Source organism: Microtus oregoni, unplaced genomic scaffold (genome assembly GCF_018167655.1).
Source record: "Microtus oregoni isolate MIOR12 unplaced genomic scaffold, Mior012 000012F_ref0000307, whole genome shotgun sequence".
Lineage (NCBI taxonomy): Eukaryota > Metazoa > Chordata > Mammalia > Rodentia > Cricetidae > Microtus > Microtus oregoni.
This window is the reverse complement of record NW_024543071.1, coordinates 36,985,919-37,007,268: the sequence shown is the minus strand read 5'-3', so window position 1 is coordinate 37,007,268 and position 21,350 is coordinate 36,985,919. Positions and strand designations below refer to the sequence as shown.

The 21,350-nt window shown below is 41.3% G+C and overlaps 1 protein-coding gene across 25 annotated transcripts in view; it reads left to right on the top strand.

The window, feature by feature from the left end:
- Window positions 1-21,350, top strand: part of Trpm3 (transient receptor potential cation channel subfamily M member 3) — an 804,706-nt gene that overhangs the window by 518,908 nt on the left and 264,448 nt on the right. For 24 of the 25 annotated variants that reach the window (XM_041661180.1, XM_041661178.1, XM_041661173.1 and 21 more), the window contains exons 2-3: window positions 17,229-17,308; window positions 18,538-18,742. In XM_041661180.1, coding sequence (XP_041517114.1) covers window positions 17,229-17,308; window positions 18,538-18,742 — 285 coding nt within the window. Of the gene's footprint in view, window positions 1-12,600; window positions 12,647-17,228; window positions 17,309-18,537; window positions 18,743-21,350 lie in introns of those variants that run through there. The other variant, XM_041661184.1, reaches the window with a different exon arrangement.

Sequence of the window (21,350 nt, the reverse complement as noted above, 5' to 3'; positions counted from 1 at the left end):
TTTTGGTGTAAGTTAAGCAAGAATGTAATTAAAGCTGCTAAAATCCAGTCACCTATAATTATGAAAATAAAGCATAAAAGAATGTGTCAGTCTGTCCACAAGCCAGCACACACATTTTAACAAGTCCTCAGGTGACACTCAAATTGTTCAGGTTGTCATAGCGTTTGTCTGTTTCAACCACAGTCCATAATGGAGGCTATACTCTCCATTTGCAAGGGAGAACCTGGGCAATAAAATTTGTCACCAGTCATATCGGGGAGCTGTGTGAGGTCACCAATGAAGCAGCATGGGGATTCAGAGCATTTCCCCCAGGTCATTTGTACTCACCTCTGATACCGAAGCTAAACTCACAGTGATGGCTCCATGAGGGCTTCGTCAGTCGGGTCTGGTGTGATCACAGGGCTTTACAGAAAAGGGTAGAATCTGTGCATCTAAGGTCATGAAGGACAAGTACTGACATTCAGCTGAACAAAGCATTGCAGGGTTGTATCCTCAAACTTGTAGAGTGAATTAATCATGTAACCCTATCTACACTATGTGGATATCCCATAGGATATGTGAATGTCAACTAAGAGCTAGTAATTTAGAATTCTGTTGGTATAGTCTTTTTAATATAGACTATACAGAAATTTCTATTTGGGTAAAGCAAAGGCTAGCAAAGACCATCAATATTTATTTATTTGTGAAACAGAGCAATTTTTGATATGTCATTCTGCAGAAAGGGATTCCAGCATAGAGAAAAAGCAAAAATGGCTGCCATGTTGATTTAAAGACCATCATTTCAAACCCACCTAAGAGATAAAGATCTGCTTTCCTTTGTTGCATTAACCATTAGACTATCAAAATTAATTTTAAGGTAGTCTTACCAGCCTGTGTTAACTAACTATAGCTTGAAAAAATGGAAAAGGAGGCTCGGGCTACGACACAGTGGATGAAGTGCTTACCATGCAATCTTTGTGACCTGAGTTCAATCCCCAGAATCCATAGTAAAGAGCCAGTGTGGAGGGCACATGCCTGAAATTACAGTTGTGGGAAGGCAAAGACAGGAGAATTCTAGGGGAGTTCACTAGCCAGACAATCTAGTCACGTCTCCAGGTTCAACAACTCAAGTGCAGGGTGACTGAAGCATCTGCTATCAACTGCTGGCCTCATCTGCACCTAGATGCACATGAGCCAACACCCCTACACACAAGCTCACCCACCACACATGCATGCAATACACCTAGACATACACACAAAAATGAGAACAAATGAAAAACAGAACGTTATTCAGACTGTGAGGAAACAAAACCAATGGGCAGAGGTGCTACTTATCAAGTGGTCAGGTTTGAATAAGAACACGGTTGGACATTAAGCATTCCATATTTTCCGCAAATAGCATTTGCTAATCCAGAACATTCTGAAGATTATTTTATTCTTGGGCCCCTCAGAGCCGTCTGTGTTTCTTAATATTCATTTGAAGACATTCAATAATGATTGGATGGATCCTTTGTTCTTTTTATTTAAAGATTTATTTTATTTTGATTATGTTTGCATGTGGGGGTATGTCTATCTGAGTACAAGGACCCATTAATCTTCAAGTGAACTAATCAACTTATAATGCCAACAAAATGAACAGTGATAAATACATTGTGTGTATGTGTGTGTATATATATTACATATATAGTATATGTATGATATATGCTATATATTTAATTTCTCTTTTTCCATCACTTTCAGTGTATGTATCACCTATATTGTAGAATTGGAAAACACAAAACTTGTTAAATGTCTACCAAATACCAGCAGAAAATTAATCATTAATGTTTGCACATAGCATGCACACACATGCGACTCATTGTAACCACTTTTCAACACAGCGGCAATACTTTAAGACTGACAGTTCCATTTCGCCTGGTATTTTAAGACCTGACAGGTCTATTTGTACAGAAGATGTTAGGTAAATACAAAAACAAATTGTTTCATTAATGAGTACCTTACAGAATACTCCTTCCACAGTTGAATGATTTATTTTCTAGATAGCTGTAATGTTATTTATTATTTTTTTAAAGAAATGGTTATAAAGTTTTGAGCAGGCACAAGGCACTTAAAATCTGGCAAGAGAATGAAAAGGTAAACAGACAACATGGTGTGTTGGCTCCCACCTGTAGTCCCAGCCTTTGGGAGACTGAAGCAGGATGATTAGCACAGATTTGAGGCCAGGCTAGTGGATCCAGGACAGCCTGGGACCCATTAAAACACACACACACACACACACACACACACACACACAACTAAAATGTAGGTATTGTCCTGAGCCTAGAGCTAAAGACTGCCACAATGATCAGAATGTGTGACCAACACTAGTATTAACAGAATGCGCAGGGTACTGGGGAGAGAGAAAATACTTGGAAGCAAACACCTTCCATTATAGACTTAAGGAGAAAGAAAAATTTAAATATATCTCTAAAATTACAGAGGTTAAGAACAGGTAATTAAGCTTATATCCCTTAGTTATGGAATTAAGGAAGAACACATTATTCCGAGGAATGCAAAGAAGCTCCTGGAATGCAACACCCATCTTGTACTGCCAGTGCACACCACCCATGGGCCAGGCTAGCTCAGTGAACCTTCCAGCCAACACTGACTTCCCCGATATAATGGCCCCTCATAGCCATCTGAGTCTCAAAAGGTGCTCTGTGTCCATGCACTCCACTTTCTGGCTGAATGACATTAAACTCTTTATATCTGCTGCCTCATGTTTATACCTGAAAAGTGAACATAAAATATAAACCCTTGCTTCACAGGTTTGTGGGAAGGCTCAACTTAGTAAAGACTTGACAACAATTAGACCACTGAATGGCCTATGTCAAGAGCAATGAAACTGTTCATTATTGCTGCTGGTATTAAATAGGTCTTTACTGTACCTGGCTTTCCCCCAGAACAAATTTACTGTGAAGCAGTCGCCTGAGAATTGCATTAACTTTAGTACTATTTGGGTCGGTCGGTGAGGTGTAAGCATCCCCATTTCTGACAAGTTCCCCAATAGTGCTGATACGGCTAGAGTCAGACAGTTCACTGCACACAGATTCGTGTCTAGTGGTCCATGATCAGATGCTGTCCCTTAAGCCAATGGTGAATGCTCAGAACATAGAGGTTGAGAACAAACATTTGGAAACAATCATAGCAATTTAACATTGCCCAAAAACCAAGTTCACGATCATGTTATAGTGTTCTACAAAACTATTGGTCTATGATAAATTGAGGAAGTTTTTTTATTGAGTCTAGTCCAGACTTTATTCATATTTATGAATTTTTCTTTTTCATTGATTTTTGTTATATTTTTATTATATAAAACATTTTTTAATGCATCTCCACCACAATTTCCCATCCCTCCATTCCTCCCAGTACCGGCCCCACCTCCTCTCTCCCCCAGATCCATTCTTCTTTCATTTCTTTTCAGAAAAGAGCGGGCCTCCCAGGATTGTACACTGATCATGGCAGAACAGTTACAATAAGACTAAGTAGGCACAAACCCTCATATCAAGGCTGGACAAGGCATCCCAGTAGGAGGAAAAGGATGACCCAACAGCAGACGAAAGAGTCAGAGATACCCCCACTCCCACTTATGAGTCTCACAAAGACACCAAGCTAGAAGCCATAACATCTCGGCTCACCTGTGCAGGCTTCGTAATTGCTGCTTCAGTCTCTGTGAGCCCCTGTGAGCCTTGCTTAGTTGATGGCTGTGGGCTGTGTTCTGGTGGCACACACCCTTATGGCCCACAGCATCAACTAAACAGAACTCATTGGGGCCCCAGTTTGTACAGTTGATGGGTGTGTGTGTGTGTGTGTGTGTGTGTGTGTGTGTGTGTGTGTGTGAAGTACTTGAAAAAGAAAGTACAGATATGACTTAGCCCTAACTGTTCCAGAAAAGGTCTTGGGTATGTTCGGTTCCTAGCAATTCATATGCTGGCTCACGAGCATTTATAAGTCCAGTTCCAGGAAATCTGACACCCTCTTCTGACCTCTGTGGGTACCAGACATATGTGTGATTCACATATATACATGCAGGCAAAACATCCTTATGCATAAAATAAAAGGAATAACTCAAACAATACAATTTTAAAATTTAACGTGAGCACTATACTGATGGCCCATTTTCAGAGTCTCTAGCCACTGACTCAAGGCTAGGATCCAGGTAGCACTGCCTTTAATAACATATATTAAGACAATTAGAGCTTCTCAGGGGGGCCTCTGTTTATAGTTTCTCTTTCCGTTTTTTAATTTGCATATATATGAGTAAGTTTCATTGTGGCATTTCTAAACAAAATTTGTTTTAGTAATTTCTCTCTCTTTCTCTCCCTCTCTCTTGCCCAACCCCCTATTCCTCCCCTTTTTATCTTTCCTCACTCCCCATGGCCTATTTTCTGCTTCCATGTGCTTTCCTCCTCCCCTATCTTCCCCTCCTCTTTGTGTGGTCTCCTCTCTAATTTCATAGCCTATACCCCCACCCACTTACATATCTACATACAAACATCATAAGCTGGGATCTGCATAAGAGCCTACATCTGTAATTTTTGTGCTACCTTCTAAGATTCTTTAAGCATACATTTTAATTTATATTCATTTTCTTGTGCATCAAATGTAAAATATATTTAAAGAAGACTAAATATATAGATTAGAATCTACCCGGGGATCTAAAATCTTCTAAAGGGGTTTTATATTAGCAAATAAAGAAATACATAATCGGGAAGATGCAGACTCCGGCAGCAAGTGTTTAGGGAAGACGGTGTTAGCAGTGTTTTAAAGATAGGGGTGGTAAACTTCAACATCATGAAAACTGTCCCTTTGGCATTCACCAAAGGTTGAGTCTATGTGAATGGTTTTATCTTCTACCTAATAACTAAGCAATTTGACTGAGAGCAATGGCTATGCTGTATTAACTGAATATCTAAACATTCTCCATTCCCCAAAAGATGGTAGGAACAATATTGCATTGACATTGCTGGGCCTGTATGCTTGTATGTTGCTACCAATGATACAAATAGGATTGTCGTTACCCTCCAGTTCAGTCATTCTTGATTGTTAGGTTTTTGAGGGAGGGGTTGCTATAAATCTTGTTTTGTTTTGTTTTGTTTGGCTTTGTTATAAATCCTGACTAGAATGGCAATATTAAGTTTTGGTTTTTCATTTGGTAAGAAAAGAGGGTAAGGGAACACCATGTTCCAGTCTTAGAAATTCTCTAAAAGGCATAATAAAAAATGACAAGTTATCATTTAATCATAACAGTGTTGTTAATAACACTTGGATTCTCACTGAAACAGAATTACAGTTTTACATATGCGCTGAATAGCTCAGCCAGGGACATTTTTCAGAATGGCTGGAGCCTGGTGAGAATTCTTTCGAGGATTACTTATTAATTCAAATCTTCTTATGTACTTTGTGCTGGATAGGCTGAAAACCTTGCTCTCCGCAGAGTTTTCGTTGCTTGCTTATAAAAAGAATAATAATTCCACAAAAGTGTAAAGAACTTTAAAATCTTTGCCTCTTAAAAACAGCCTCTCGACCATCTTTGTCCACATTAATGAGGGACTAAAAACAAAGCTGCAGGTCTCTGTGTCCCAGAATCCTAACTCTCAAGACCTGCAGCTGACCTTGGGGGTCTCTAAGAGCATACCACTCTCCAAGATTAGGAACCTGGCTATCAGCAAGTCATGGCCAGGATTCATATCTCAAAACTCCTGATCAGCCATGCCTCTACCAGGCTCTGCCTTAGTACTTTAAATGGATAAGGAAAATTGGGAGTCCAGAAATAAAATCCTATAGCCAAATTGCACTCTATTTTGTAAATAAAATTTTTTATGTTAAAATTTAACTCAAAGCAGTAGTAGGTAGTATTATAATAAAATAAAATTTGTACCATACATACATACATACAGATAGACAGACAGACAGAGATTGGGATTTCCCTGGGAGTTGATCCTGAAAAGACAACTCTCCAAAAATTGGACTATAGTGATTTATCTAAGTCTTACCCTCTGCTTGCCTCAGCATCTTCATCCCTCCAGGACAAAAGAATCAAGATTAAAATTGGCCTCTGCACCGGACGTGGCTTGTCACATAAATTCTATCTACATATTCACTGAACGTGAAATGCTCTAATTTTTTGACTCAGCAGAATGGCAGGAAAGGGGTGGGAAGCTATGCCTCTTAACAAAATCAGAACGACCACAATGAGCTCCTATAAAGAACGGAGCGCTTAAAGGATGGCTTGGCACGCTCTACCATGTAATGACAAAGTCACTGGCACAGCTTCTGCCAGTGCAGAGCACTACCCCATCACAGGTGTGTGCTGACACTATCACAGGGATGCGGTTTACTAGCAGTGATCCATCATTTTCAAGCTTCAGTCTCATGAGGTGTTTTTGGTCATAGCCTTGACTTTCAATTTCTCTTTCTTGGGGTAAAGTTTATTCTGTTGCCTTTTAGGATGTGAACCAGATTCCCAGGGAGCAGCGGTGTCATGTTTTTGGGTCAACAGAGGCAGTGAGTTCCTAAGTGTCACGTGGAGCATATAAACGTTTAAGTATGGAAACGGGAACTGTGGCAAAGCTCGTGGCTAATCCTTGGTAGCTGTGGGATAACTTTGGAGTAGAGGCCAATATCTTCATTTCAACTCTTTCATCGGAGCCTTTTAGACCTGATGAAATAAATGTATGTTTTAACAAACATCAGGATTCTGATGACATTAATCCACCACACCCAAAAGTAAAGCATTATTTTGCATCTTTAAAATCAGTGGCAGAATAAAGAAAACAGAGACCTAAGTACCAACAGAAGCACAAGGCCATCAGGCTAAGCCAATCACCGGTATAGAACTTTGGCATGATGTTTAATCTGTGTAAACCCCAGTTTTCATTTATATAAGAAAATCATATGATGTCTCTTTTATAAACTTACTTCAAAGGTTATATAAATACTATTTTCTGTGTGTAATAGAAGGCTGTGAAAATATAATGTATTATGGTTAAGCAATAGTTAATTGCTTTACAATGGAGAAGTTTTCCATGTTACATATAAATATATTGGAAGATTATTTCTAAGATGACAGTGTAGAATGACCATTCTACATGCAAATTCTGGTCATATTTAAATGCAATTTTCCCAGCATGGCCTGTTTATAAAGGATGAGTTTTATTTACAACTGGAAAGTGTGGATATTCTCAAGATAAGTAGACAAAATAGGTCGATATATCTTGCAAATTTAGATGCTATGAAGTCAGTTCTATTTCAAGCAGTCCTAGAAATGAGGGTGTAGCAGTCCTTGAGGAAGAAAGGACAACTAGGATGGGGAAGAAGAGAATTCTTCTAGGGAGGTCCAAGCTCTAGCTGTGCCATAGTAGACACAGAAAAGGATGGGGACACGGAACAGCGGAAGTGGGTGAGTGTACCTACTGAACCAGAAATAAGTGATCAGAACAGTCCGTGAGCCTGCCTCTGATTGTTGTGAGAGCCACGTATGGAAACAAAACAAAGTCGTGGTTGTTCTGGCTTGCAGGGGCTAGCCAAGCCTCTCACAGAACAAAGTGTTTTATGCAGATTTAGGAATACAAAGGCACTCACTTGGTGCATAAGGAATAATCTAACCTTCCAAGGGAAATAACAACACGCCCCAGGGCTGAGAAGTGTGGAACCGCTTGGTGGATCAGGGACACCATCCACATTCTGGTTGACCTGAACAGAAAGAGTGTTAAGGATCGCCAGGAAGTGAAGATATCTGAATAAAACCCTTCCAGGGTCAGATCCCAAAGTCTTTCGATACTGAGCTGTTCTCGCTTGGGCTCAGATGATCCATAAGGGTTTGGTAGGCGACAGCATGATCAGTCGCTGGGAAAGGACATGCTGGTGGCGGCATGATCCAGAAACAGGGTCCTTGCTGTGTCCTCTGGCATTGTTTATAGGTCAATGGCAATTCAGAGGGTGAAAACCACAACACATTTATTCTCACACACTGGGATAAAAACAAGGAGTTTAAGGGTTGAAGGGCCTTTGAGAGGGGCTGCCCGTGTTTCCTCAATGGCAGTCACTTCATGAGAGCATCGTGACTTCCATCTCCTTGTCGTTTTTGGTTTTCGTAGCGCTGAGGATTGAATCTAGCCTTTTATGCATTGTAGACAGCTACTCTCCCTCTGAGTTCCGCCTCTAGCACTCTTCTCACTTTTTCTTTGGAGACGATCCCCTCAGGTGCCAGAAACGATCCTTCAACTCACGCTGTTGCTCAGGTAAACCTTGAATGTAAAGATAGACCTTCCCCAGCCTTCCGAACAGCTGGGATTACAGGCCTGTACCACTGGGCTTGGATAAACACTTCTGAGGGACTCTTATGTTTTTCACACTTCCAAATAAGGGAAAAAAATGTAACCCCCAAATGATAATATTTTATTAGGGATAGCCCTTCCTTATACAATAATGCGTTGCTATGAACCCAACATAAATGCCTACCTAGTCAGCCTCAAAGTTTTAGGAGACACAAGTCCTTCTGACATCATCCATTTCTTTTCTATTGTGTTTATTTTTATTTTATGTGAATTTGTGTTTTGCCTACATGTATGTCTGTGTGAGGGTGCCAGATACCTTGGAACTGGAGTTACACACAGTTGTGAGTTTCCATGGAGATGCTGGGACTTGATCCCGGGGGTCCTCTAGAAGAGCAGCCAGTGCGCTTAACCACTGAGTCATCTCTCCAGCCCCAGATGCCATCCGTCTAAGGCGTCTTTCTAAGGGAAGGTTTTATTCTTCGGGAAATGGAAGGATTTTCTAGGCCTTCTGTGTGCCCCCAAGTGCCATGCTGATGGTGGTAACAGGCTGACCTCATTGCCCTTGGGAACTTAACTTTCTAGTAGAGCGAGGGGGCGTGACCTGGTAGAATGGCACGGTGTTCCTTTGGCTAGGATGGTCAAAGACCGCTAGGGGGTGAGATATCTGAGGATGGACCTATTACAGGAAAAAGCAAGAGAAGCAAATGTGTCTAAAGACAACTTGCCTGTTGTGCAGGAAGAAGAGTAGAGACAAGTGAGGGATGGAGCCACAAAGCCTGGAGGTCCACCAGCGGCTCCCCTGACAGCCCATTGCAGAATTTGCTTTTGTTTGTTTGGTTTTGGTTTTTCTGTTACAAAGGTTGATCAGTTACATCACTTGCAGCCTACTACCCTCTTCATTGAAATGAAGTATGCTCAGTCATGATCATGTCTGTGGCTACTTTGTCCTGCATGATAACCAAGTAATCAAGTATTAAGGTGGGGTCTTGTTGGTCACTAATATCCTTAAGTGCATACTATCTGACCTTTGGTGAAAATGTTTGCTGAGCCCCTAACCTGCATCATCCTCTTTGTCATTGCTACCAAATGAACAACTTCTTTGCAGGGTCTCATGGCAACCCAATATGCATTTTACATGTTAAAATCGCATTTCCACCAACAGAAAATCTAATTTTACTTTTTAAAGAATTGGGTGCCAACAAATCCTTTTCAGTATAGTCTTTTAAGATGTAAAGTTTCATTAATGATAAATTTGGAGAATAAGGCATTCTGCCATGGCGTGAAAGCAGAAGTGAGGAATAGCCATAGCGATCACCATGCATGTGATCTTCTACTGTTAGAACTCAAGTTCTCTAAAATCTACACCTGAAGCAGCCTGGTAATAAATCCTTCTGGGAGCTGCATCTCGGGTAATGATGCTCTAGGTGTGAAGAGATCCCTATGCAAAGTAGCTCTGAGCTGCGAGTCTCTTTGGAGCTAATTACCTTGCCCAATCAAAGGGTCCTCCCTACCTCATGTGGAAGCTCCATTCTGCTGACTTCACCTGGAGCTTCCTGTTTCAACTCCCACAAAAGGCCCAGGACTCTGTAGCAATATTTTCATTTCTGGTGTAAATTTCATGGACGGCAACTCATACTCTTTTCTACTGAATATTTACTTCTCTTTAGAAAAGAAAAGCAAGCAAAACTAAACCAAAATAAAAATAGGACCAGAAAGAATCAAAATAAATGCATAGAAAAGTGGTAAAAGACTCTATCGGAGGGATCTACTGGCAGAAGGTGCCGAAGAAGGCGAATTGTTGACTCTTTCTGCATTGGCAAGATTACTGAAAAGCCATTGGTTTAGCATCATAACCGACTGCTGCTACACTCTCATCTCAGTAGGTCTTCCAAAGTATCAGTCTGCCCACTTATCCCGCCCTCTCTATTCCCTACCACTTCCTTCCTCTCACCTCTCCCTGTCTGTCCACTTTTCTCTTTGTGCCTTTCCAGAAATCTCATACCATATTGAAAACAAAAGTCTTTCTTTTCCAGGATCTCCCTTTGGAACCCTTCTCATTTTTCATGAACTTCTTTCTAAACACTTTTCTGAGCACCTTCCCGTACCATCCTGTGAGCATAAGACAGAGCGTGGTAACTGAAAAGCAAATGTGAAATGCGTTGTTGTAACTCCACAGTCTCCCAATGACAAGGAGCACCTGAAAAGAAATGGAATAAAATGAAAACTAGCATAGCTGCCAATCATCTTTCTATTTAAAATTTGCCATTTTTTTCTTCCTATTTTTCTGTGGTCTGCTCTTTTTCACATTGCAACATGAAAATATGTGTTTCTCCCTGAAGCCTTGCTGTGATCATCAAATGGCATAAACCATAATTTATTTCGTTTCCAGTTCTGAAGTTTTAACAATGATGTAGAGACAATCTCTAATGGTTTAATTAGAATGAACACTCACAGAGGCACAGAGGAAAGGACTATGTGGCATTACGGCTGTGGCTAATTCCTAAGGACAGGTAGAGGATGTTTGTACCTTTTACCAAATAATTAATAATAATAATAATAATAATAATAATAATAATAATAATAGTCTGCAAGGGATTGGATTAGAAAGAGAAAAAGGCCAGAGAACACATATATACTGCTGTGCATGTATGGTAGTCAGGTAATGGCCTCAGGTGCCAGTCCCTATCTTCCCATCTTGTTTCAGACAAAGTCTCTTTTGTCTGCTGCTGCACATCCCAGACTAACTGGCCAAGGAGTGCTCAAGGATTGTCCTATCTCTGTTTCATGTTTTCTCATAGAAGTGCTGGGATTTCAGATGAGCACCAAGGTGTCCAGGTTTCGGTGGGTTCTGGTCACTCAAACTCAGGACCCCACACTTGCATGGCTAACTATTCAGAGCACACTCTGGATTCATCTCCCCAGCATTCCCTCTTGGGTTTCATGGTAAAGCTTGACACGATTCACTTAAGTCTTTTTTGTTTTGTTTTGTTTTGTTGTTTTTACCATGTTTCATCCACCAAAAGTCCCTAGGTAGATGACTGTCCCTTGTCTCTGGGGAAATTATGGTTTAGCAAAAGACCAGCAAATATGGTAATCGATCTTGCAAAGAGCACAGACAGTAAAGATGGCTGGCTTATGTGCTAATCCACGTGCAAAATAAGTCACTTGGTTACTATTGTCATTTTTACTGTACTGAGGACATGAGCTATTCACTCGGACACAAGGTAACAGGAAAATGAAAAGCAAAGTTCCACTGCCCTGGCTGATGATAGCCCTGAAGGCTTGCTGTGGAAGGGTGCCACCTCTCAGTTGACCGCCAGCCTGAGAAAGAGATACAGTGCTCAGACACTCGCTTCTTCAGAGCTTGTTTGCCTTATTGAAATTGAAACTCTTCTCCCTAGCGTATTTGCATACCTCGTTACTATCATCAAAAACATTCTCTCTTGGGTGATCTCTGAATGCACCCGATGGGGCCTCATACAGGCAGGAGTCCGCTAGTGAAGCCCATCACACAGCTGGCTCCCCACACTTTCTCCACTTTCTGCCTGCACCCACATCCACGGGGCACTCAGCAGATCCCGTAAACAGGGAATGCAGGTCTCTCGTGCCTTTGTGCTGGGCAGGGGAAGGCTGCGGGCAAGAAATCCAATCCGGCAAGTTGTGTTGACATCTAACTGTGAAAGGTGAACAACTTGGCCAATCCCAACTGCGTTCTGCTTAGGTTCATGTGCAGGGACCCGAGGGTTCCTTTGAAATGCTGTGGGTTTTAACAGTTTCTCTTTAAAGAAATACTATCATTCCATGCTGTTCGGCCGAGGAACAATGGCTCTTGTGTGTTCAAACTACTGGCAGCATTAATACACTGTTTCTTTAGAGAGATTCACTTTCCAAGGCTGAACTTTCAGAACTCCGAGCACCTTATCACTCTTGCAAGCCTCCCTCCCGCCTTGAAAATGGAAAAAGAAAAGGTGGGGGTGGGGGGGGGGGTAGGAAGCAGTTAGGACTTGTGCTACTTAAACCCGATCTCTCCAGGGATTTGTTTTTCTTCTGGCTTCAGATTAGATGTTCAAATCAAGCCGTGTTTGAGGACTCGGAGGGAATGTCCATGGGCTTCTTAGCCAGGCTAATCCTGGAGCCCTGGCACATTCCAAGGGGCCAATCTGCCCAAATTCATTGCTTACTTGAAATGTCTCTTGGGGGAAGAGCCTGGCAAGTGACTTTTTTTTTTCCAGTGGGCGGTCATCCGAGCATTATTAGCGGGATGGCCAGCCCCAGTCACAGCAAAATGAAAGCAACAGGAGCTGTGCAGGGGGACTTCTGCCTTGCTACCAGCCAGAGTCGGTGCCCAGGTAAACGATTCCAGCTAACCTTTCTCATGTTCACCTTCTCCAGGCTGGATGTGGGGACTTAGAGGAAGACCAAGGGAATACACAGAGGGGGTGGAGAGAAAACAGAGGGGGAAATGAACGTATATGTTGGTATTTTGTTCTAATGAAGACTGGGTGGCCTCTTGACACTGAGACTGGGATGGCGAACAGCATAGATATGTGTCCCTCGTTATTTGTCTCCAGAAGTTCATTATGCTTTCTTTTTAATCTTTGGATTGCCTGTCTGGGTCACTGAGCTGCTAAGTTTGTGTTGCAACTGTTCCCTCCCGAAGAAGGACCGAGTCTACGGCTAGTAGGAAAGTAAAGGGAGACAGGACAGAGCTGTTGGTGGCTTCACATTGGTCTCAGAGCCTGGGTGAGAAACAGTGGAACCTGTTTAAATGAAATGAGTTAATGTTTTTTTTTGTATATGACAATATTTATAGGTTCATTTTGCCTTCTTTCATCTTAAAGTTTTATTGATTTCATATTTAATTTTCAAAAGTAGCTCTTGTTTTTATTCCTTAGGGTAGTGATTAGACTTTGTTCAAAATGCAGATGCCTTTGTTTCTGTTTTGAAAAAAAGAAAAAAAAAGATGTCCTTGAATTATTAGCCTTTGAAAACGTTTCCCTAGTACATATCACACATGGCTGGTAGTGAAGAAAGACGAGAAAGAAACAGCCCATGACAAAGTCAGCTTGGGTACCTGACTGGTCTACCTCCAGGAAAGAATGCATAGAAGTGAATTTCTGAGGGCTGATAGGATCTTTTCGAGAGGACTGGAGACTTCTGTGGAATAGTTAAAAAGCAAAGCTGGTAGGGCAAAGCCTCCACTGAAGTTGCGCATTAGAAGAAAATTAAACCGTCAGCAGGAAATGCATGTCAGATTTACTTCGTGCTTTCTAACAATGAGGGCAATCATTGTGCACTAACTTAGTTGCCTGTTGGAGCAAAGTCTAAAGCTTCATGCAGAGTAGCACAAAGCCCTTGAACAAAAGAAAAAGGGAATTCTTTTAGGCCACAAGTTAAACCACGATTGTACATCAAAATATGCCCTTTCCTAAAGGAAAAAAAATTAAATCGATTATCTGTCCACACTAGCAACCTGAATAAAGGCACAATGAAGCCAACCCAACAATATAGCAGAATCAATTATGCATCTTTTGGAGAATTCCTAAGTTGGCTCTTCTGCACAACCACTATCCTAGGATAAATTATTCTTGCCTCATAAACAAAGAGTCAAAGTTCATTATGAATGACGGGAAGACCTTTTTACCTCACCTTTCTTCTCTTCCCAATTGTGCGGTGGCAGAGGAACTGATTAATCTGCTAATACCAAGAAACAGAAGTGATTTCTCATTCACCCACAAAGAGGTTGCTTTTCTTGGAGGATATAATTAAGTTGCTGGACTGCACACAAGCCAAATCACCTTCCTCTGAAAGACTTACCAACAAATTGACAATCCCTATGCAGTAATTTTTCTACACACCATCTTACTAAAGCTTGCAGGACCTCCCAAATTGAAGCTAATAATAACAGTGTCCTCGAAGAATCTGATTCGTTTGGCACGGCCCCCATATTCTCAAATTTAAAGTCTAGTTATCATTCCATTTCCTTGCTGCCACAGAAATAATAATATTTCTCCCCTTCTTTAATTCTGCCTTATGTATTGGGGTCTTCCTAAAGTGGCATCTTATCCATTACCCCAAAGGGAGAGAAAAAAACAGGAAGCAGAGAGTTCACCCCCACCTCCATGACTGAATGCTAGACTGTGGAGGTGGAAGGGGAAGAAACAAGTCTGAACCCGTTCTCAGGAGTTCAGTGTGGTTCAAACACAGAAATAGTCCCAGGCATCTCAGATGGCATTGCACACATAAAGGACATTCAGAAGCAGTACAGTCTCCTCTGGCAAAGCAATGTATCCAAGGGGTAAAAGGAAAGATCCTTGGGCAAAGATGCTCAAGGTCAAGCTGTGGCTTTGGAACTTACTTGCCAACTCTCTCTGGCTCCATTGTTTTTCATTGATAAAATTGATGTCGTATTGTAGAGGGTCCCTCCCCATCAGTGCTGTTTTGTGGATCCAAGGGCGTAATGGACCCTTAACAAATGTTAGCTACTGTGCAACCTTGCTGGGCTCCTACTATGTGCTAGCTGTGCAAGATGAACCTCTTGGTCTGTTTATCATAAAACCCTCCATAGTAATTTAGAATCTCTATGCTATACATGAGCCTCAGAGAAAGTCAGTAACTTTTTTTCCTATCGTGTTAGTTGTCAGTCCAGTGTTCTATGAGCCAAGCAGAGGGATGACCATTTCTACCAGTATTTTATAGACCCCTTATATGACCTTCCATGTGAATATATAGTTTGAGAATCAGTCCAGAAGTCTGGCATAATGGTGCATGCGTTGGGAGTGCTCAAGTTTAAGGTCAGCTAGACTTGCAAATTATTACTGGGATAACTGGGACTAGAGTGAGAACCTGTCTCAATAAACAAACAAAAGCCAAGGTCATTCTCTCTTCTTGAAGCCAAACATGGTATTCCCCAAGTAACAACAACCCAGTATGTCAAGCTTTATTATTGTACCCAGTATACAGATGGGGAAAACTGAAGCTACAAGAATTCCTAACTGTTCTCATCTCCGAGAGCCCCTCCTGCTCATGCTCCTTTCTCAGCTGTAGATTTTATGTCCCCACGCATACAGCCTTTCCAACTTCCTCTCCTGGAACATGGACCAGCACTCACTGGAGCAGGCAGATGATGCCCCAAAAGATTTGTTTGAAGGCTTGCCAGGACCGCCAATAAAAGTACATTCTTTCTTCACTGTTCCCCAAGGTGTAGGGAGAGTGGGTTTCAAATGTCCAGTGAGGAACGAACATCAGATAACACCAACAAAAGTATTCAGTGTTTCAGCACCATGGGCTATGAAGAGTTTAATTTACAGGCTTTTTACAAAGATAAAGACGGTTATCTCTGCTGCCGAGCTCCTTTCTGTTGCAAAGATGAAGTCAGTAGCTTTCTTCTCAAAGAAGGGAACTCTTTGAGAAGAGATTTTTTTGTTTTTTTCATGTCCTGCTGCAAACAAAATTACAAATGCCTTCTGTATGCATGAAGGTAGAGAGGTGCACCAGAACCTGGAGACCTTTGAAGCAGTGTGGGCTGTGGCTTTAAATGAAGACAATATAGGGAAACCAGAAATTAAGTGGCCCCGCTGTGACCATTACTGAAAGAGAATACAGTGTCTTGATGGCCCTCAACCGTCCTCCGTGTGGCCATGTGTAGAATATGCGTTACTGTAAGTATTAAGTAACCACTGCTATGGATGTCACATACACAGACCTCCATTGTATGAGATCAAGGGAATAAGTGTACACCAGAAGGCACAAGACTCAGATAGCACTGTGTGCCCAGGGAATCGGGACTAATTACACAATAGCAAGCAGAAGCTGGTAACAGTTCCCACCAGTGATTGCCACAGGTCAAGTGAACAGCTCAATTGTGCATCGGGCCAGGATATTTTAAAAATATGATTTTAGGTATGACAGTAAAATAATACCATGTGAAATAACTAAGATTTGCTCTAGTAACTTCCATCTTAAATACTTAAGATAGGAATTTCCTAAGAAGTTTAGCAGGTTTCACAGAGACGTCTCTTCTGTTTCAAATGCTTTTGAAGGAAGGGGTCCAGGGTATCCAGGCTTTTGGAATTGTGGCATGGTGTTTTCATCTACAGATATGCAGAGCTTCATGCATAGTTATGGTTGAATAATGCAGTCTATAGCCTATAACTTGTACATGAAAGTTAGATGATGCTGGGTGGAGGAGAAATACCCTTTTGATGGACAGATTATCCTTGCCCATTTAGGAACACCATCTTGATGCCTGGGAGTCTGAGTGTAAGAAGCCATACTTTTTGGCATGTATGTGGGATATAAGGGGAAGTGTGCCCATTCCCTTCCGAAGCATTACCTGGGAGCCTGAAGACTGTGCTTACACCTATCCTCTTTGTCTTCCCATTTCCTTTTCTCCCTCTCTGTTCTTCTGTATCACAAACTTGGCTTTAAAGAACCTTAGTGATGTAGCAGGGATTTGGAGTTATGCACCCCCTCAGCCATCTTCCTTTTCTTCCGTAACGAAAATCTAATAGAAGTTTCAACCGTGAAAACCTGATACCGAACTAGGTGTGTTTCCTCTGACGTTTGAATTCCACTTTTCCTGTAAGAGTATAAATGTCATGTTCTGTTCCTTCAATTTCATTTTCTCTATGAATAGTCTTATGTTTCTGTCCTTTAGAAACCATAATGAACATGTCTACAGTCCCATTAGTAATACTTTTTCCAGCCTAGCTGTTTCCATTCTTCTCAATATTATAATGTTAAAACAGGCAGCAGGTTCTGAGAATGGCTGGTTGGATGATATGCAGTGTGGAATCCATTTATGACATACTAGTATATCGTTATGTTACATTACATGTGTTGTTATCTAGTCAAAAAGATTTAAAATTTATGCTTATCATTCCTCTCTCTCTCTCTCTCTCTCTCTCTCTCTCTCTCTCTCTTTTTCAGGCTCAGAAATCCTGGATTGAACGAGCATTTTACAAAAGAGAATGTGTTCACATCATACCCAGCACCAAAGACCCCCATAGGTAATCCTGTGATCTTTAATGCATTAAGAATTTAAGGTCGTAATTATAGGGATAGAGCCCAATAGTAATTACTACCACTGCAAGGGAACCAGTGCCAAATTAAATATATTTTGAAGCAAAATATATACTTCACTGCTTAATATGCAAGGCTAAAGTTAATCTTCAACTAAGTGTCTGTACACAGAGTAACAGATTCACTATTGTAGAAAGACTGGTCCCTGTATATAACAATATACTATATTTTTGTAACAAGCACTTATTTTTCCACCTTAACATTTTGTCAAACTGTTTCATTGGTGCTAACATGCCCTGCTAACACAAACAAAACAAAAACACAGTATTGAATGAAACACTCCTAGAAGATTCATTAGGGTTTAGACCTTCAGACCGCTCTGCACTTTTTGGCACTGTAATTCTGCAATTACATTTCTGGAAATCAGCAGTACATACAGCGGGAAGCTGCAATAGTAGTGCATCGTCATCTGGAAATGCCTTTGGAATGGGCAATTTTAAAAGGTGGCTGAAAACACAGATCTTCCAGCCACAGACTAGATACATAACCTTAGATACATTTCTCAAGCTTCAGCACTGCAATAGTTTGTCATCGGTGTATGGTTAGTGTGTAAGAGAATGCTATGTAACTCTCATTACTAGTAATTGTAATGTTATAACATTTGAAGGATATTTTGATGACAAAGGAAACAAATTTTAAGTTTCCAGTTTTTCTCATTTCTTCTTCAAAAAAAACCTATAGATTTTTATTCTCAGAACTGAATATTGAACAGTAAATCTCAATTGGAGAGATGAGTTAGGTTGGGGCCCACACATAACTGAGATTTCGCATTTAAATGTACGTGTTAGAAGTCTTTCCCCCAAGCTCTTTAGCATCTTGTATGTGAGGTTTGAAAGATGGGAGCAGTTAGAAGAGGAAACACCTAGAGAACTTCTGCTCACAATTGCCCTGTCCCAAATAATATGCCAAGTACTTATAGGTATGGATGTTGAGGACAATAAGTATGGATAAGCTGGGTGGTGGGGAAGAGCAGTTGATGGGGTATTATGGGAAACCTCTCTCCGTCATTTTCCTGATAAGACTGCATTCTGGGATTTCACCTACCACTGAACTGGAGTGGGTCAGCATGGTCTGTGGGTTTCTCTAACAGGCTGCTTGCATGTGCACTCTAGTAATGGCTGATGCAAGGGGTTCACTTTAACCTCTCATATTATAGGTGTTGCTGTGGGCGCCTAATAGGCCAGCATGTCGGGCTCACTCCCAGTATCTCTGTGCTTCAGAACGAGAAAAATGAGAGTCGCCTCTCCCGAAATGACATCCAGTCTGAGAAGTGGTCCATCAGCAAGCACACTCAGCTCAGCCCAACAGATGCTTTTGGGACCATTGAGTTCCAAGGAGGTGGCCATTCCAACAAAGCCATGGTAATAAAAGAAAAAAAAAACAGTCACGTTCTCCCAGACACAATTTCCCATCCTGTAAGGGAACAGCTAAGAGCGAAGCTGCAGGTTTCAGGCTAGCCTAGCCTCTGTCGCTTCCCAGTAGGGGAAGTAAAACCTTCCCCAGGACTTTTTAAATCCTTAGGATGAGATCAGATGATGGGCTGATTTTCATTTTGGTTAACATGCACTATTGTATATGATCTTGCAGTTCAGTGTTGTTTCTGTATGTTTATACACACTCATTGCCCAGATCCATCACCTCTTTATTTGTCTCCCGACACAAGCACCTGTATTATCTTCAGTCAATCACTTTTACAATCAGATCCGTGGCTCTCTGCCCTTCACATATGAAAGCAAAGGTGGTACTTGTCCTTCTGACTCTGGTTTGTTTTCTGCAGCCAGTCACAGTTTGAAATATTATTTTCTATGTCTCATCTATTTAGCCTTTTCCTAAATCATTTATCCCAGGTTTGGAGAAAGAAAAAAAATGTTTCCTTTAGGTTTCTATTTTGTTTTTATAGGCAGCATTTCCCAGCTGTTTCCTTCCTGGTCTTGACAGAGATGCTGTAATCCATATCAAGTACCTTTTCTCCAAGTAGCTGGGTTAGTAATATTCTCAATGGGAAAGAACAATATCTTTAGTGAGGAATTGGGACATATATGGAAATTTTGTTGTGTCTGAACTATAGTTCTCGTGGACTGCACTTAATATGGCTCACAGACTTTTCAGAAAATAAAAAGTATAGCATTGTAGTCTGAAAATTCTAAAAGTTTTGTAATTCAGCAGGCTGGCTTCTGGCGGTTGAAAGAGGCAATAGGTGTAAGATACCAGCACAATGCTGGACGTGTCTAGAGGCATGAATTAATTTAGTTGTGTTATTATATTATTTTTAATATTTATTGATTGATTGGTTGATTGGTTTTTCGAGACATGTTTTCTCTGTGTAAAACCCTAGCTGTCCTGGAACTAGCTCTATTGACCAAACTGGCCTTGAACTCACAGAGATCCGCCTACCTCTGCCTCCCAAATGCTGGGATTAAAGGCGTGCTCCACACCGCCTGGCTCTAGCTGGCGGTGTTAGTAGTCTTATTTTACCCAGTCTCTAAAAGAACTTGGAAAAATATTTGACTCATCCTTTAAAGAATGCACCTTTGATCTATGCCTCTATTAGTTCATATACTTTAATTTATATTTTCAGGCAATGCTTACGTTTAACTCTGAAAGATCAGACCTTGTAGCTTACTGGCTGACTTTTGAGTAGGAATCCATTGGCTGTTTATTCATAGCCTATTGCTGTCACTTGCTGGTTGTGTGACTGTTCTATTTAAGCCTGGTGCCTTAGTTTCTTTGTGTGAAAAGTGGGGTAGTAACTTCTACTTCCCAGGGCCATTTCAAGGTTTTATAGCGCCTCTGTAGATGTAGGACTTTGGATGGTGCCTGGTGCAAATGCTACAGAAGGTTTTACTCTGAGGGAAACTTAGTGATCAATCAAAATAGATGTGTGCTCCTGAAGTCACAGAACTGGATACATTCTCACTGTCTGACGGGAAATTCTTAGTTAAGCCATTTAATTTACACGCGCCTCAAGGGTTCTTCCTAGGAAGCTGGTAAAGTTGCCTTCCGTGAGGTTCATGAGCATAAAGACACCTAATACAAAGCTAACGCTCAATATACGTAGGGAAATGATAGAAATGGGTCAGGGAAACAGCTTCCTGTTCTTCCTAGAAGCCCAACGACCCATTAGAATATTTCCACAGGAGCATCAGCTTTCTTGTGCCCACAGTTGAGTCTTTGTTCTGTGAAGAACAGCTTTAGTGACAGTCACCATCAGGAAAGCAGGCTAGAGGTTTGAGAGCTGATGTCCACATTCTCTCTGGCCCTGGCAGTCACTCATCCCAGCAAATCCGAATGAGTTCCATTACCTGGGTCCCTGTCTGTAGCTCACCTGCTGTGGGCGTGGTGTTAGAATGAGCACAGCAAGAGCCGTTTTGTTGTATAAATTTCCTCTACAGGCAATTTTTTTCATCCCCTGAAAATTTCTGGTGAATCTGAAAGACCCCCTAGAAGCCCGGGGAGCTAAACTCAAAATGGCTTTATTAGCATATGCCCTTCAACAAAATGTTCCAGAAAGTACTTCAGCAATTTCTTTCATAACCTATAAGGAATAATAGTCATGATCATAAATGAGCAACTAACTATTCTGCAATCCCTTCAGAGTTCATTTCCCCAACACATACTGATGAATGCTTTTCAGAGCTGTGATCAAACCCTGATCCTCACGCATGGTCCCAGTCCTCAGATATTAAGAATTTCAAGACAAAAACGCAGGGAAGGGAGCTCTAAGCACTGCCCTTCTGGGCACTGTTTTGTACATACTGTGATGCTGACCCTGAGGTTAGGGTGGCCCTAGGTGGCCAAAGGGCAGTCTCTCTAAGAGCCACCCTTTCTTTCTCCCCAAGCCTAATTAGCCTAATGAAGACCAGTTTTTCTTTTCATTACTGCTGGGTATTTAGCGAGTGGAAATCCCCGGCATTCATTCAGACACAAATGAGCATCTTGTGCACTTTGAAAGCTCGCCCCAGAGTTATT